At 41.7% G+C, this 16,541-nt stretch overlaps 1 protein-coding gene across 3 annotated transcripts in view; it reads right to left on the bottom strand.

The window, feature by feature from the left end:
- The window catches only part of LOC119969538 (DEP domain-containing mTOR-interacting protein-like), an 83,281-nt gene extending 76,215 nt beyond the window's left edge, over positions 1 to 7,066 (bottom strand). Inside the window, exons 1-2 of one of the 3 annotated variants that reach the window (XM_038803266.1) lie at positions 6,949 to 7,044; positions 6,494 to 6,580 (exon numbers count right to left, since the gene is read on the bottom strand). In XM_038803266.1, the coding sequence (XP_038659194.1) occupies positions 6,494 to 6,580; positions 6,949 to 6,965 (104 nt within the window). In that variant the 5' untranslated portion in view covers positions 6,966 to 7,044. Of the gene's footprint in view, positions 1 to 6,195; positions 6,434 to 6,493; positions 6,581 to 6,948 lie in introns of those variants that run through there. The other 2 variants (XM_038803269.1, XM_038803268.1) reach the window with 2 other exon arrangements.
- Positions 7,067 to 16,541: the final 9,475 nt, after the last annotated feature.

Here is a 16,541-nt window from a genome sequence, read left to right on the forward strand (position 1 = left end):
GTTTTTGGCCTGGAAAAATAGTGAAATTTGCTCCAAGGAGGGCGAGTGATGGGTTCTACAATTGTTGGGGTTTGTTTATTTTGCATTTTAGGGAGTTGGTTGCTGTTGATTGCTGAGGGAGGGATGGGGAGGGATCTGGGGGCGGGGGTGGCAGGTGAGTTAGGAGGTTTGTGGGGTCATTGCAAATTGTAAAATGTTGAAATTTTGTGGAATAAAAATACTTGAAAAACAAAATGAGAAAGAATTAGGCCTCTAACTATGGACCAGTTAACTTCATATTGGGTAAGTAGGGAATCTGTCAGTGATCGTAGTGAGGAAAATAGAGGTGAATACTTAGGAAGGTGTAGATTCATAATGGACAGTTACATGGATTTATAAAGCATAAATCATGACCGCCTAACATAAAACATAATTTTCAGGAAAATTATTGAGCTGAAAAATGGAATGGATGCAGTATGCCTAAACTTCCAACAGACATTTGATGAAGTGCCATTTAACAAGAAGATTATTTAAAAGTATTAGAAGCATTAAAAGCAAAGCGTCAGCATGCACAGAGCAATGGCTAATAGAAAGAAGTATCAGCAAAAATCTGATTGGTGAGATGTGACTGTAATCTGACCAAAGGATGCATGTTGGGACCTTTTTATAATAATAATAATCTTTATTAGTGTCATGAGTAGGCTTTTATTAACACTGCAATAAAGTTATTGCGAAAATCCCCTAGTCGCCACACTACGGCGCCTGTTCGGTAACACGGAGGGAGAATTCAGAATGTCCAATTCACCTAACAAGCACATCCTTCGGGACTTGTGGGAGGAAACCAGAGCACCCGGGAGAAGCCCATGCAGTCACGGGGAGAATGTGCAGACTCCACACAGACAGTGACCCAAGCGGGAATCGAATCTGGGACCATGGCGCTGTGAAGCAACAGCACTAACCACTATGCTATCATGCCTTCACATTGTCTACCTCTTTACTATTGAAGATCCTTTATCTGAAGCTACCTCCTACCAACAAAACTTTATTTCCTGATCTCAGCATCCCCCTCCGCAATATAAATTCCTATTGTCTACATTAATAATGGAAAGTACTTTATCAAACATTTTATGCTGCAATTATAACCTCCTGTCAAAGGTGGTGCTGTAGCACGTGAAATTAATGTTTCTCCCCTCTTGAGCCTGCCCTGCAGAGGAACTTGTATGTTGCAACCAACACCACTTCTCTGCTTCCCAGATGTTCCCATGTAACTAAGAACGATTGTACAAAACCAAAGTTTGCAAATTGGTAGGATGTATTACTTAAAAAAGTTGCATCTGCATTAACCTTAGTCCACTAACCCCTGCTTCACCTGAGGACTACAACTGATCTCAAATTCACAAATTGAATGGTGAAGGAGGAAAAATATAACAAACTGATACTGGACACAGATATTGCGGATTTCAAAATTTGCTGACAGTTTCATACTGTGGATAATGGCAAACTGCCAGCTGGAACGCGAGGCAGAACGGGAGGCATAGACAGGTTGGGGGAAAAGCTAGAGATGTGACAAATGCCGTACAACACAGATTACTGCAAAGTAATAGTTGAGGGAAAAGGGCAGAAAGGGGCATCATGGTGGCGCAGTGGTTAGCAGTGCTGCATGGAGTTTTCACATTCTCCCTATGTCTGCGTGGGTCTCACCCCACAACCCAAAGATATGCAGGGTAAGTGGATTGGCCACCCTAAATTGCCCCTTATTTGGGAAAAAAAAGAATTGGGTACTTTAAATTTATTTAAAAAACAAAGAATGGAAATATACCGTAAATGGATGAATTCTCAATGAAGTGGAAAAACTGAAAGAGCTTTAATACCAGAATTACACGTGTGGAGAGCCACAGAAACGGAAAGAGATTACTTTTATTAGGAGTAGTTTGGAATACTGTTTATCCCTGCACTCTCAGATCTAACTGGATTATTGCCAGAGATAATGGATATAGTTATGAGGAAATGTTTGAAAAAAAAACTGGGACTGTATACAGTGAGGGTTAATGGGAATCTGAAAAATGTGCAAAATTTTGAAAAAAGGTTGTGACGGTAATTAGTAAATGATTATTTCCACAGGTCAGTGAATCAGTAACAATAGATTGAGGATTAGTACTAGAAACCTGGAGGGGGGTATGAAGGATTCTCCCTCCCCCAAAAACATTTATTAAAGTGCAGAATGCATTAAGACAAGTGGGTATTAAAGTCAAATCAACATGGAAATTTAAAGGGGTGTAAATAAACATGATAAACAGTTGAGGGGAAAAAATTAAGATAATACAATTAAAATGTGAAGGTCGTACTTTGCACCAAATAGATTGCACCAAATGACTTCTTTTAGTGTTAAACTTTCTACGGTATCACTGATCTTGTCATTGTATCGATTTAGGAATAGATAGAATCTTCAATGAACTTTACCAAAGCAACACCATTCCTTTCACTTCAATAGCAAAGAAAATTCAAATGTATCAACTCATGCACATGGTTATTATTTTCACTCGATAAAAAGGCAGATTAGAACCTGTTGCTTTCATTTAAACAATGTTTGGATAGAATCCATGCAGTGCAGAAGGAAGCCATTCGGCCCATCGAGACTGCACCGACCCTCTGAAAGGGTATTCTACCTAGGCCCACTCCCCCACCCTATCCCTGTAACTCCACGCATTGATCATAGCCAATCCACCTAACCTGCGCATCTTTGGAATGTGGGAGGAAACCAGAGCACCCATTGGAAACCCATGCAGGCACAGAGACAATGTGCAAACCCCACATGGTCACCCAAGGCTGGAATAATAACAACTTAAGTCCATAATGCTTCTGTTTAACTGCTCAGTCAACAAGACCCATTACCACCATCTCACTGTAACTGTGGATGAGCAATAGGTGCAGTTTTACTGGTATCATCCCCGTACCAAGAACAAATAAAATAAAATTCCAAATTTTCGAAAGCTCATGATTGCATTTCACCTTTTCTAGGTATGTTGTTCCATGTGGAATGATCTGTGCCAGAGATAAGTGTTCCAAGGGCAGAGGATAACTAGATGATGTGCAGGGACAGTGAAATAGTTATACATGAATTTTAGATAGAGTAGGCTTATGGATTGAATGCTCTTTCAGCATACAATTATTGAACCACAGGAATGATACAGCACAGAAAAAGGACACTCAGCCCATCGTGCCTGTATCGGCCAAAAAGTAATAAATAATAAGTTCACTCTGAATTTTTTCACATTCTTATACAGTCCGAGTTTGGTACCTTATTCACCTTAAATACTCCAAGTTGCAAACTATTTGTAAAATGGTTAGTTGTCATAAGATGCTGAAGTCCCATAAATATTGGTTATAGGCTCTGTATTATTCTTCCAATTCTCTCTTGTAAATACTGATTGAAAATTATCAAAATTAACCTACAATAGTTTCATCTTTGAATCATTTTATGGATCTACTTGTCTTTGTATATCGACGTAACATGACATTTAAATAAAAAACTTTGGTATCAATAAATAGCAAACCAATAGAGCAGCGTTACAGCACTCCACTATCACACTGCCAGTTTCTCCTCCCGGCTGGTGATCTTCACTAGCAGATGCTGTCACTATCAGAAACAACATGAGTTCTTCCAAAAATTATGAGGTTAAGTTTGAAAGGCTTTCTCATCGGTGCGGTGTCTTCCAGCAACAAGCATCGGTAGTCGAGTAAGAGGGACAACATTAGCACCCAATTTCCCACCCACATTCATAGTCAGCAAAGCTTTATCTGGCATTAGGACTAGACAAAGTGACCATACGTATATTTGAAACTGGTATAATTCAGAAACTGTTATAGATGCAAAACAATATTTTAAATACAAAGTTAGTCAGCATCTACAGCTGTAGAAACAATTAGCCTTCAGGTTAGCTCAAGTTATGCCCAGCTGCAGCATTTAGTCTTCCCCAATGGTTACATAGAGCTGAATCATGGTAACAGAACACTTTGCATCTAAATTGAATGTTGAATGTTCCTATCTTTATAAAATTGTTTATTAACAACAACAACTTGTGTTTATACAGCATCTTTAGTGTAGTTAAATGTCACAGGACTCTTCATAGGTGTGTTACCAAATGAAATTTGACACTGAGGCATTGAAGGAAATAATCTTTATTATTGTCACAAGTAGGCTTACATTAACATTGCATTGAAGTTACTAGTCGCCACACTCTAGTGCCTGTTTGGGTACACTGAGGGAGAATTCAGAATGTCCAATTCACCTAACAAGCACGTCTTTCGGGACTTGTGGGAGGAAACCGGAACACCCAGAGGAAGCCCACGAAGACACGCGGAGAATGTACAGACTCCCCATAGATAGTGAACCAAGCTGGGAATTGAACCTGGGACCCTGGTGCTTTGAAGCAACAATGATAACCACTATGCTACCGTACTACCCATCAAGACAGATGACTAAAAGCTTGGTCAAAGAGTTGGTTTTAAGAACCGTCTTAAAAAAGGAGGTACTGAGGTACAGGAAGGAAATTCCAGAGCTTAGAGTCTCAACAACTGAAGGTGCATGAGTGGTAGAACAATTAAAATCAGGGATGCACAACAGGCCAGAATTGGAGGAGTTCAAAGATCTTAGAAGGTTGTAGAGCTGGGGAAGGGAACATAAATAAAGAAGGGTGAGACCACAGATGAAATTGAAAAAGTTGAGAATTGTAAAATGTAAGTCAGCAAGTATATGGGCAATGAGTAAACATGTCTTAGACACAGGTAGCAGAGATTTGGACAAGTTCAGCTTTAGGAAGGGTGGGAATTGGGAGGGTGGCCAGGAGAGCTTTGGAACTGTCAAGTCTAGAGGCAACAAAGGAATGAATGTGTTTCGAAAGATGATCTGCAGCCAAGGGGAAGTTGATCAATGTTACAGAGGTGGCAGTAGCCAAACATGGTGATGAAGCAAATGTGTTTGGAAGCTCACTGGAGTAAAAATATGATACCAAAGTTTCAAATGGTCTTGTTCAGCCTCAAAACATTGACAGCGAGAGGGAAGGAGTCCACAGCTCGGCAACAGGGTTTGTGGTGGGAGGGTTGGCAATAATGGCTTTGATCTTCCCATTGTTTAGTTGGAAGAAATTTCTGCTCATCCGGTACAAAGGTGGGATTCTCTGGCCACGCCCGCCCAGTGACTGGAAATTCCCGCCCGAGATCAATGGACCTTTACATGGTCCACGCTCTGTCCCTGGTGATCTTGCAGTGGGTGGGGCGGAAGAATCCAGCCCCAATGTCAGGTAAGCAGTATGACAAATTAGAGACAGTGGAGGGGTTGAGAAAGGTGGTGATGGGCAGCATGAAGATGAGAAATAGGAGGCAACCAAGAAGAGATTTTTGGGAAACTCCTGATTTACCACAACCAATGTCTCAGGAGATCAGTCCAGCTGGTTGTAGATGACAGGGTGATGATAAGGGCTACAGTAAACCCGCTCAACTCAGCGTAATCAAAACCCAAAACGGTGCTATCCAGCATGAGAGAACTTCAAATCCAGTCCATTGTAATTATAATGGTGTTTCTGAATAGTATCAGTATTGGGCACGCTATGATCACAGTTGTATTAATTATCTGGATTTAGCCTTATGATGCATCTGCTTATTTTTCAAGAGAACCTGAACCCATTAAAATTATACCTTTCAAATTAATTACATTATTTTCATTGTCAACATTGTCAGCATTCTCAAGCTAGAAAATTGACCTCTTGCCTCAACCAACCTGAGTAACACAGAAATTAGTCAAAAAATCGTTTTAGTGGGATAAATTTGGAAGGTCGGTTGTGCTTATGGACAGTAACGTGCGATGGATGGAGTCTTACCTCCAGCAGAGCGTGTACTACTTTTCCTGCTAAGCAGCATTTTATGTACCTGTATTTCTGTGCACCTAGCTACAAAAATAATTAAACGGCGTGCTACATTTTTGTTGCGTAAAAGGCGTTTTTGAACAACATGGAATGTATCCGTTTTTTTTTGTGGAAAACACTTTTACACTCCATATGCGGTCCAACGCCCGGCCACCGCCGGATTCGTAAATATTTGCAGGTTTAACTTGACGGATACGCATTTTCCACACTTTTTGCTGAAATAGACTGGGTTTTCCCGCACGGAATACAAATGCCCCGATCTCCTGTAATGGACATCATGCTGCCACCTCCATACCTTAATTGTTCGCCTGTAATTAGTACTTCAGCCTTGTGATGCCTCTCAGTAGCTTTCTTTTTCACGCTGTTCTGAAGACTTTCCATTTTCGAACACACACAAATAAAATGTGGTCCCAGTTGGCCGCCTGCCTAAACTCTGTGCTGTGTGTGCACCTGCTGACTATGGTCAGAACCCTGAGCCCCCTGGAATCCCGGCTCCCCGCGGTCAATTTCACAGACTGCTGAACGAGTTGCTCAATCATGATACTGTCAACACCCCCCTGCTCCACCGCCGCCACCACCCCGTTCAACTTTACCTTTCTCGGATTCTGCCCTCTCTCGGTCTGTTTTGTATCTGGGAGTTGGGCGGATTGCCGCTCATAGAATACACACTGCAATCTGATCTGTTATCAGTAAAGGGAGAGATTAGCAGCACAGTAGCCTACGCTTGTAAAACAGGCAAAGCCTTTCTGTCCAAGTTTACACATGTCTAATCAGCACGTTTTATACCAACTTTCAGATTTGCCTGGAGAGTGGATGTGTTTTGGTGTTGGCTGGTATGCTGCCTGCACAATTAATAAATCAACGAATCCAATATTAGCAGCGTGAGGAAATTCCCGGGCTCACTTATCCCTCACGGCAAGCGCTGGTGTGAGGGCATCCATCCCATAAAAATCCAGCTATTCGCCGATAAACGGATGCAATTTGGCCCTTTTCCACCTTGCTCCCGGTGTACTCCTACCGGTCATCATAGGCAAGGCATTGCAAATACCTGACAGTCAGTCTCATTGACGGGTGGAATCGTACCCCAGTCTTTCATTTTGAAGTGCTCTTTCGGTGAGGAATGTTAGTGCTCGGAGTTGGAACACTTCCCATTTCTGACATCCAGTATCATCCAGCACTTTCCGGTCAGATATGGGATGCAGCAAAAATCGCTCACTCTCTGTACTCTGCACCAACAACATGCCCTCGCCCCAACTCAGGAAGTTACTCATAGTGTTCCGCACTTCTCCCCTTTGCCACACCAATCATCCTTAGATCCCTCTGAGTAATATTGACAAGTTGTACCCAAATCTCTGGACAGTTTTGCACAGTACACTCATACCCTTCAGAAACTGGATTCAGGCTGCTTATTGTTCATTCCACCAGGCTGTGCTGTATTTGAACCCACATCCCGATTCAGACTGCTCATTGTTCATTCCACCAGGCTCTGCTGTATTTGAACCCACATCCCGATTCAGACTGCTTATTGTTCATTCCACCAGGCTGTGCTGTATTTGAACCCACATCCCGATTCAGACTGCTCATTGTTCATTCCACCAGGCTCTGCTGTATTTGAACCCACATCCCGATTCAGACTGCTCATTGTTCATTCCACCAGGCTCTGCTGTATTTGAACCCACATCCCGATTCAGACTGCTCATTGTTCATTCCACCAGGCTCTGCTGTATTTGAACCCACATCCCAGAGGTCAAAGCCATGTACGGTATGTCACCCACTTCATCATCTCGTTACCCTATCTCCTTTAATGATTTCCATAAATGTAATTGGGAGATCACTCTTTTACCCTGTCCTTATCTGTCATGTGATTTTTTTTCTCTCTCCCTGGAGTTGAAATTCCAATTTTCAGACATTTTAGCAAACAAGTAGGTAGACAAGAATATAAAACATTGTTTCCTTCCGAATTTCAGCATCCCCTCCTAGGATAGTCTCGCATTCCCTCTTTCTTTCTGTGCTTCATTGTTATTCTCTCCTCCTGTCTTTGCATTTCTTCATCCGTGCTTTAACCAGTGTGCATGGAATACCACTCAATATGTAGTGAAGTTATAGAAAATCTGTACTGAAAACTAGACATAAGACCCAGCTGCCTTAATCCAGGAAGTAAAATGGAAAAACTAAAACCTTGAAATGTTGGGTATTTGAAACACTCAGCAGGTGTATGTGCAGAGCCCAGTCAAGCTAATCAGACCATGTCTTTTTATTAAAACAGTAAAAAATATATACAAGGCCAAATGGTACAAACACTAATTTTGTGTTGGAGAAACAGGGTACCCTCCCCTTAGTATCAATGTACGTGGAGGGGGTGTTAGGAGCCTTTGATTATTAAAACAGTTCACAACACAGTTGTACAAAAAACAAATGGTACAAGAACTGAGCTTTACGCTGGAGAGACCAGATACCCTCGCCTCTGTACTAACAGAAGGGAAAGGAATGGGGGTGGTAAATAAAATTTTAGCGATGTTCAAATCAATCAATACAAATAGAAGGGGAGATTCGGGGGCGGGGGGGGGGGGGGTTGTCAGATATTAAAAACATACAAGAGGAAAAATTGGTCAAATTAGCTATACTGGGGCAGCACGGGCAGTGGTTAGCACTGCTGCCTCACGCGCCGAGGTCCCAGGTTCAATCCCGGCTCTGGGTCACTGTCCATGTGGAGTTTGCACATTCTCCCCGCGTTTGTGTGGGTTTTGCCTCCACAACCCAAAGATGTGCAGGGTAGGTGGATTGGCCACGCTAAATTGCCCCTTAATTGGAAAAAATGAATTGGGTACTCTAAATTCTTTTAAAAATGAGCTACATTGTGCATAAAGGCAGCAATGGGATTTATGATAATATGGCTAGGGTTATATTTATATAAAATGATGGGAATAATAAAATTAACTAAAACATATGAAACATAAATGTACATGTGAATGGTTGAGATATTGGGGGGGCAAATCATGTCTGAAATTAAAGCAGGAGAAGCTAGCAGGGCCCAGCCATTTGAAGAGAAGAAAAGCAGACAGGCAGAAAAGTAACAAATGTTTTAAAACTAGAAAATACAACAGAGGATCTTCACCACAAGCATCCAGCTATTTTTCCTCACCCACTTCACCAACCACCAACACAGACACATTATCTCGGATTACCAGAATTGTTTATCACAAATAAAGCAAAGCTACATTTAAGGTCGCAGTTATTAAAGTCAATTAGAATGGCAAACAACAGGAGTCTCAAGGTCACACTTGCAAGTAGAATGGAAGTGTGAGGGTAGTAATCACCTGATCAGCATTACAGTGATAACAACGTACATTTATAACGCATTTAATGTCATAAAGCCTCCCAAGGTGCTTAACAAGAGCACGACCAATAAAAACAATGTTAACAAGAGCCATAGAAGGTTAAATCAGGAAAGACGACTGAAGGTAACTCGTTAGGAGAATCTTAAAAGTGGACAGAGAGACAGAAGTTTAGCGAGGAATTCCAGAGCTTGGGCAAAGGCATGGTCCAGTAATGGAACCATTAAAATCAAGGATGCAGAAGAGAACAGAATATATTGTGAGGTGAGACTATGGAGAGATTTAAAAACGAGGATGTAAATTTTAAAATTTTGGTACTGTCAGTATCGCTGGCCCTCTATCCAGTCCCACTGCTCCACGTCCCCCACCTCCCCACCCCCAACAACAGTATAAATCTGACGCTATTTCCAGTTCTCGCCAGCTTTGCCAAAGAGCCATCCAGACTCGAAACGTTAGCTCCCTTCTCTCTCCACATGTGCTGTCAGACCTGCTGAGATTATCCAGTATTTTCTGTTTTTGTTTCAGATTCAAGCATGGGCAGCAAGGTGGCACAGTGGTTAGCACTGCTGCCTCACAGCCCCAAGGGCCCAGATTCAATTCCTGCCTGGGTGACTGTCTGTGTGGAGTCTGCACATTCTCCCCGTGTCTGCGTGAGTTTCCTCCGGGTGCTCCGGTTTCCTCCCACAGTCCAAATATGCGCATTTTAGGAGATTGGCCATGCTAAATTGCCCCTTGGTGTCAAAAGGGTTAGGTGGGGTTACGGGGAAAGCGTGGAGGCATGGGCTTAAGTAAAGTGCTATTTCCAAGGGCCGGTGCAGATTCGATGGGCTGAATGGCTCCTTCTGCACTGTAAATTCTGTGATCCGCAGTAATTTGCTTTCAACACATTCATGTGCACTGAAAGAGAAAGGGAAGCTGGAAATAGTGTGGCATTTGAGAAATTACAGAGGGTCACAGGAAGCCTTTTTTAACAAGAAGGATCATGACCGTGGATTTGAAAGCCGTAGGACAGTACCTGACAAAGGGAAACCATTAAGCATATCAGCTGACGTGACCAAGTAAGGGAAGTTGACTGGCCAACAGTTTAGTTGGAATAGGATTGACTTCAACATTGATAGCTCAAGGTTCTGTATATATTATTTCAAGATTGTCGATACTCTGTGGTGATTCTAGATTTAAGAAATAAAAATATTGAACTAGGGTTTCCGCTGGTTGTGCTGTTTTCTCAGCGTAACCTACCCAAAATCGGTCAAATCAGCACAAAAGGTCACGGAACGTCAAGCACAAATTACGACCAGTGAAAATCAAGTTTCCATGGTCCCTTGCACTTTGAAACATTATACTAGTAGTCATCCCTTCCCAAAAAAACAGCCATGCCCCAGATTGGATTAATTACAGGGAATTTCTGCTCAATTATGGCCCATTTTAAGGGCTTCAAAGTGGCTCTGTTGCATGCTGGGACACTAATAGGCCTGTTTTAAAAGCTTCTGAATATAAACATTATTTAAATTTGAGCAGTTGATCACCGTATACCAATATAACTCACTAATGGTTTTTGTAATAGCCCACATGGGGCCTACAGGGTGGGAATGATTATCTTCCCCGTGGTCTTTACAGAGTACAAGCTCCCCTGCTACAGATGGGGATCTCTATTAACCTCTGTATAAAAGGTCGGCCAATAAAGTACCGACCAGTGAGGAACCTGGTAGGGATCTACCGGGCCGTGTATATATTGTGTTGTAAATAAAACGTTATTTCTTTATTTTACTTAGTGTGGACTCCCCGTGTCCTTATTAAGGTTTTGTACAGTTTTCTTGCCATTTTCTGGTATTTTAAATCCAGTTACTCACAGTTGGTGATTTAGACATTGATTAAAACTTACATTTTGTGGTAAATTCATTTTCAGCTCCATGTCATCAAACTGAACCAAGTTACCACTCTTGGTTGAAGAGTTTTGAAGGAATATTTTCCCTGCAATTTAAAAAAAAATTAAAATTCGAAGAAATTTCTATTGCACTGGCCCATGACAGATCTTGTATTCACTATATGCAAATGGGTTTGAGGGGAAAGTTGAGGAAAACAGAAAATTGTCCAATTTTTGGGAGCAACTTTCCCCTGGGTCGCCCATCGTGGAAATTAAAGATGGAAAGCAGCATTCCTGGGTGCACTAGCCAGATAAATGTACTGAGCTGGCTCAGTTGTTGATCCACTTACAACTTGATCCAATTCCCTGAGCATCATGCCCCATAGTGACAGATCACAGCAGGTCTCCCATTCCCACTGGCCCAGAGATGATGCAAGAGAAAGAATTGACTGAACTAAAGGAGTGCATTGTTTGAGAATAAAATTAGAGATTACAATCCCCAAGATATTGGTCAAAGTCTGTAATCCCAAATAAGAATAGAATTTGACTTATTCAGTCACAATAAATCTTCATTCACTTTTTCATCGTCCCAGTTGGAGCTCAGGATTCTTATGGTTATGCCTGATTGTCACCTTTGGTTGTCTCTGTCCGTCAAAATATAGAGAGATGCCTATGGTCCCTTGCGGTAAATGGCTAATAACGGATACAGATCTCCACCTATTAAATGTATAATTAAAGGGAAGAAAGGTATAGGTGTATTTTACCTGGTACTTCTATCCACTTTCAGTATTGTAAAAGACTGGCAAGTTAGGTATTGCTATGTCCACACTGTCAGTTGTGCAGTCTACCTTTATTTATCAAAACAACCAATGTGTGCATGGTATGAGTGGGTGAGTTTAAAAACTGGGAAGGGAGTCTGAATCACTTGATCCTCCTCCTGGCTCTGGGTAGATTTCACTTGTTCAGAGTAATTTGCATGCCACACTCTTTCTGTGGAAACAGCTGTGTTTTGACACAACAGGGAGCTGCACATTTGCTGCATTTATTGTTGAACATTCAGCTGGACCATAAAATATGAAGGAAAGTCATAGCAATTTTGACCTTCAGAATTGCTGACTGGAACAGACAAATGTGGGTGGGCTATGTCCAAAATCTATGTTGGTTGACCGACTGGTAGTCACGGCCCCAGCAGAATCCAGCAATCTGGAAGGAAAGGAGTTTGTACAGCTGCAGCTTGTGATGTCAGATTGACCTCCTTTTATCCTATTGATGAAGAAGACATGAGAGTCACTCATAGTTTTCATTCAATTATCATTTGACAGCATCCAGTGTAAATGTGGCACACTGGTGTGTCAACTTGGGATGAAGTCAGTTCCAAAGGGGTCAGTTTGCAGTTGGTGTTTCAGATTCATAATTTCTTCTTGGAAACAGCAAAATCAATTGAGCAATTAAATGAAACTTGTTTAATTTCTGGATGATCGTGATCTGTGAAAGAGTTTGGCTCACCTTCTCATCCTCGGCTTAAATTCCATGCATAATAAGCTTTTCTTGTGAGTGCGCTGCTGTGGTAGATTGTAGTAGGATCCATCATCACCACTCACCCAGTAAAAGGGCAAGTTGCTGGCATTTCGAGGCTCCTGACAATCTTTTCCTGGAGGGTGCAAGGAGACATGAAGGGGGAATATGCATGGGGACCGGGTTGGAGTTGTGCGGTGGGCTGTGGTTCAGATGGGGGAAATATGGTGGGGCTGTGCTGCAGGTAATGACCACCTAGATAAAAGTTGGTTAAAACAGTCTTGCACTAAAGTTAACAAAGGTACATACACATTTGCTATAGGTTCCACTGTACTAAATGTAGAAGGAGCTTTCAATTAGCTAAGAGACAAGCCAAAAGCTAGGGTCAACCGAAGGCAATTCTTCTAACATACTATATGTGAAATTGCAAAGGCTTGGGGTCAAGCTGCTTCCTGATCATCTAAATTAAGACACAGTGCATGGAAATGTAAATGGGAACAGAGGTGATTATAATCTTCAGGCAATTTTGAAAGACATCTAGAAATGGAATAATAATCATAATCTTTATTAGTGTCACAAGTATGCTTACATTAACACTGCAATGATGTTACTGTGAAAATCCCCATTGTAGCCCACATGTTGAAACCACCTTTATTATTTACACACTGATTACTATCTTCCTGTTGCTTGAAGCTGAAAATGTTCAGACATGCAGTGGGCTGTGAAGGCAAGTTACAGCAGCAATCTGCATTTATATAGTGTCTTTTGTCATAATAAAACATGCCAACGTACTTCGCAGAGATATTTAAATAAAATATGATGCTGGGCCATGTAATGAGATATTAGGGGAGATGACCAAGAGCTTGGTTGAAGGACTGTCTTATAAGGGGAAATAAAGGTTGAGAGGTGGCGAGGTTAAGGGAGGAAGTAACAGAGCTTCAGCTGAAGGCACGGTGGAGAAAACTGGGTGGCACGGTGACGCAGTGGTTAGCACTTGTGCTTCACAGCGTCAGAGACCCGGGTTCAATTCTGGCCTTGGGTGACTGTCTGTGTGGAGTTTGCACTTTCTCCACATTTCTGGGTGGGGTGCTCTGGTTTCCTCCCACTGTCCAAAGATATGCAGGTTAGATGGATTGGCCAAGCTAAATTGCCCCTTAATGTCCAATGAGTGGGTTATGGGGATAGGGTGGGGGATTGGGCCTAGGTAGGGTCATCTTTCAGAGTATTGGTGCAAACTCAATGGGCCAAATGGTCTTCTTCTGCACTGTAAGGATTTTATGAACATTCTAATCAGGAATGCTCAAGTGGACAGAATTAGAACAGATATCTTGGTGTGTTGTCGGACTGGAGGAGATTAGATATAGGGACAGTTCAGGCTATGGAGGGATTTAAAAATAATATGAGAATACTAGAATCAAGGTATTGCTTGACCAAGAGCCACTGCAGGTCAGCCAGCACAAAGGTTATTCGGTAAATGGGATACAAGCAGCAGAGGTTTGGAAAGCCTCCCATGATGGAGGGTAGAGTGTGGGAGGCCAACAATGAAGGTGTTGAGATCACAAAAGCTGGGGGTAAACAGGGACATGGATGAACCATTCAGCAGCAGAGGAGTTGAGGGATACAGTTAGATAATGTTACGGCAGTGAATTAGGCACCTTAGTGGCAGTGTGGATATATGGTTGGAATTTCATTTTGGGGTCAAAACTGACACCGAGATTCCAAATTCTAATTCAGCTTCAGGTGGTTGCCATGGAGAGGGTTGGAATCAGTGGTAAGGATGCGGAGTTATGGTGGGGATTGAAGACAATGGCTTCAGTCCTCCTTCCGATATTTAAATACAGGAAATGTCTGATAATCTCATACTGAATGTCAAGCAAACAGGCAATTTAGAGATAGTGAAAGGAGTCCAAGAGAGCTGGTGGTAAGGTAAAGTTGACAGAGTATATGTGGATGCTGATGTTGTGTCTTTGGATGATGTGAAAAATGGTGGAAGCCAACCACAGAACCTTGGAGAACACCAGAGGTAACTGTGCAGGAATGTGAATAGAAGCCATTGATGATGATTCTTTGACTACGAGTAGACAGATAAGAATGGAACTAGGTGAGAACAATTCCACCCATCTGGAAGACAGTGGAAAGGTATTGGAAGATAATGCTGTGATCAGAGCTGTAGGCAGATGGAGAAGGACGAGGAGAGACAGTCAGCCTCTGTCAGAGTCTCATAAGCTATCATTTGCAACTTTGATTGCAGCCATTTCGATACTACGACAGGGGTGGACACCTGAATGGAGAGAATGAAACATGGAGTTCAGGGAAAGACGGACACAGATTTTGGAAACATATTCAGGGGTTTAGTAAGGAACAAGGGGTTGGAGATGGGTCACTTGTTTGCAAGGATGATGGGAGAGTGTGGGCAAAGCTTAGTTATTTTTCAGAAGAGGGATGACTATAGAAACTGTGCTGTCTCCACTCGAGTGAGGAGATGTTTGGATTGTGTTGGGATCAGAAACTCATATACTGTCTGTAAAGATCACTTTCATCCACCAATAAGAACTAAAGATTAATGTGGTTTGCTACTTGGCTCATTAGAGTTTTCAACCTACATTTGTGCTGATATTGATCTGCTGCCAACCACTGGCAACAACACATCTCTCAGGTTACAGATGTGAGTGCTGTATCTAATAACAGATTTTAAGTTCAAAGAACCCTGATGCAAACATATAGGTTTGTCAATTCTCCACCAGTGAACAACCCCATCTATTACAGTCAATTGTTTCTATTTGTGATCTATTTACTTTTTAGCTATTAATCACACTTTCTGTGCTGCTATAGCAATTTGTGATAAGAATATGAAGGTCAACAATCTAATCTGTAAATGTAAAAGGTTAGAATTTAGCTTGAAAGTTAATTTTAATTCATTTAATTGTGAACTTATCTGTATAAAATATATTCAGTACTTCGCAGAAAATAGTAAAGAAGCCAAGCTGTTACTTATTACTTTTACCCTTTGTTTTAGATTCAGCCTCTAAAGCACCTTGGAGTATTTTACTATATTAAGGCGCTAAATAAATGTAAATTATTAATGAATCACCTCTCTGTTATCACTGGTTGCCATAAAGCTCTTCAATATTCAATGCAACCAAGAGTATGCAAGAATATGTACACCTCTAATAAGTAACTATGAACACCTGTTCAAAATAATTTTATGAACAGCGGCTACTGGAGTAATTGTGTTTGGCGAAAGTAGGCAATCGCTCTTTGTCACTGTTCTGATTTTTAAAATAGGGTTAATATACAGGCATGTATTTTCTGTAAAACACAGAGAATAACTGAGGATGGAAGGGTTACTGACAAATCTCTCTTGACGAGATGGTTTCAGATTCCATTTGGGCTTGTCAAACTAAAGGGATTCACACATGTATGTATATATACACACACACACATACACATACACAAATATTTGTTTAATCACTGCACTGTGTAAAAATGTCAGCATTGTAGAGAATGCTACAACACCCAATGGTCACAGTATTGAGATAAGTTCCCAAAGTCTCCCTCTTGTGTGACAGTAGCAGGAACCCAAAACAGGTATAACCTTGACTGTTATGCTTAGTACAAAAGCAGCTTGGCCAGACTGATAGAAGAAGCCAAACATTTTACACTGGGTCACTTTTACAAGAAAGGTTCCAACATTGCAATTTCTTGAATCATAGAATCATAGAATTTACAGTGCAAAAGGAGGCCATTTGGCCCATTCAAATCTGCACCAGCCCTTGGAAAGAGCACCCCACTTAAGCCCACGTCTCCACTCCATCTCCATAACCCACCTAGCCTTATTTTTGGACACCAAGGGCAATTTATCATGGCCAATCCACCTAACCTTCACATCTTTGGGCTGTGGGAGGAAGCCAGAGCACCCGGAGGAAC

Source organism: Scyliorhinus canicula, chromosome 7, assembly GCF_902713615.1.
Source record: "Scyliorhinus canicula chromosome 7, sScyCan1.1, whole genome shotgun sequence".
NCBI classification, from domain to species: domain Eukaryota; kingdom Metazoa; phylum Chordata; class Chondrichthyes; order Carcharhiniformes; family Scyliorhinidae; genus Scyliorhinus; species Scyliorhinus canicula.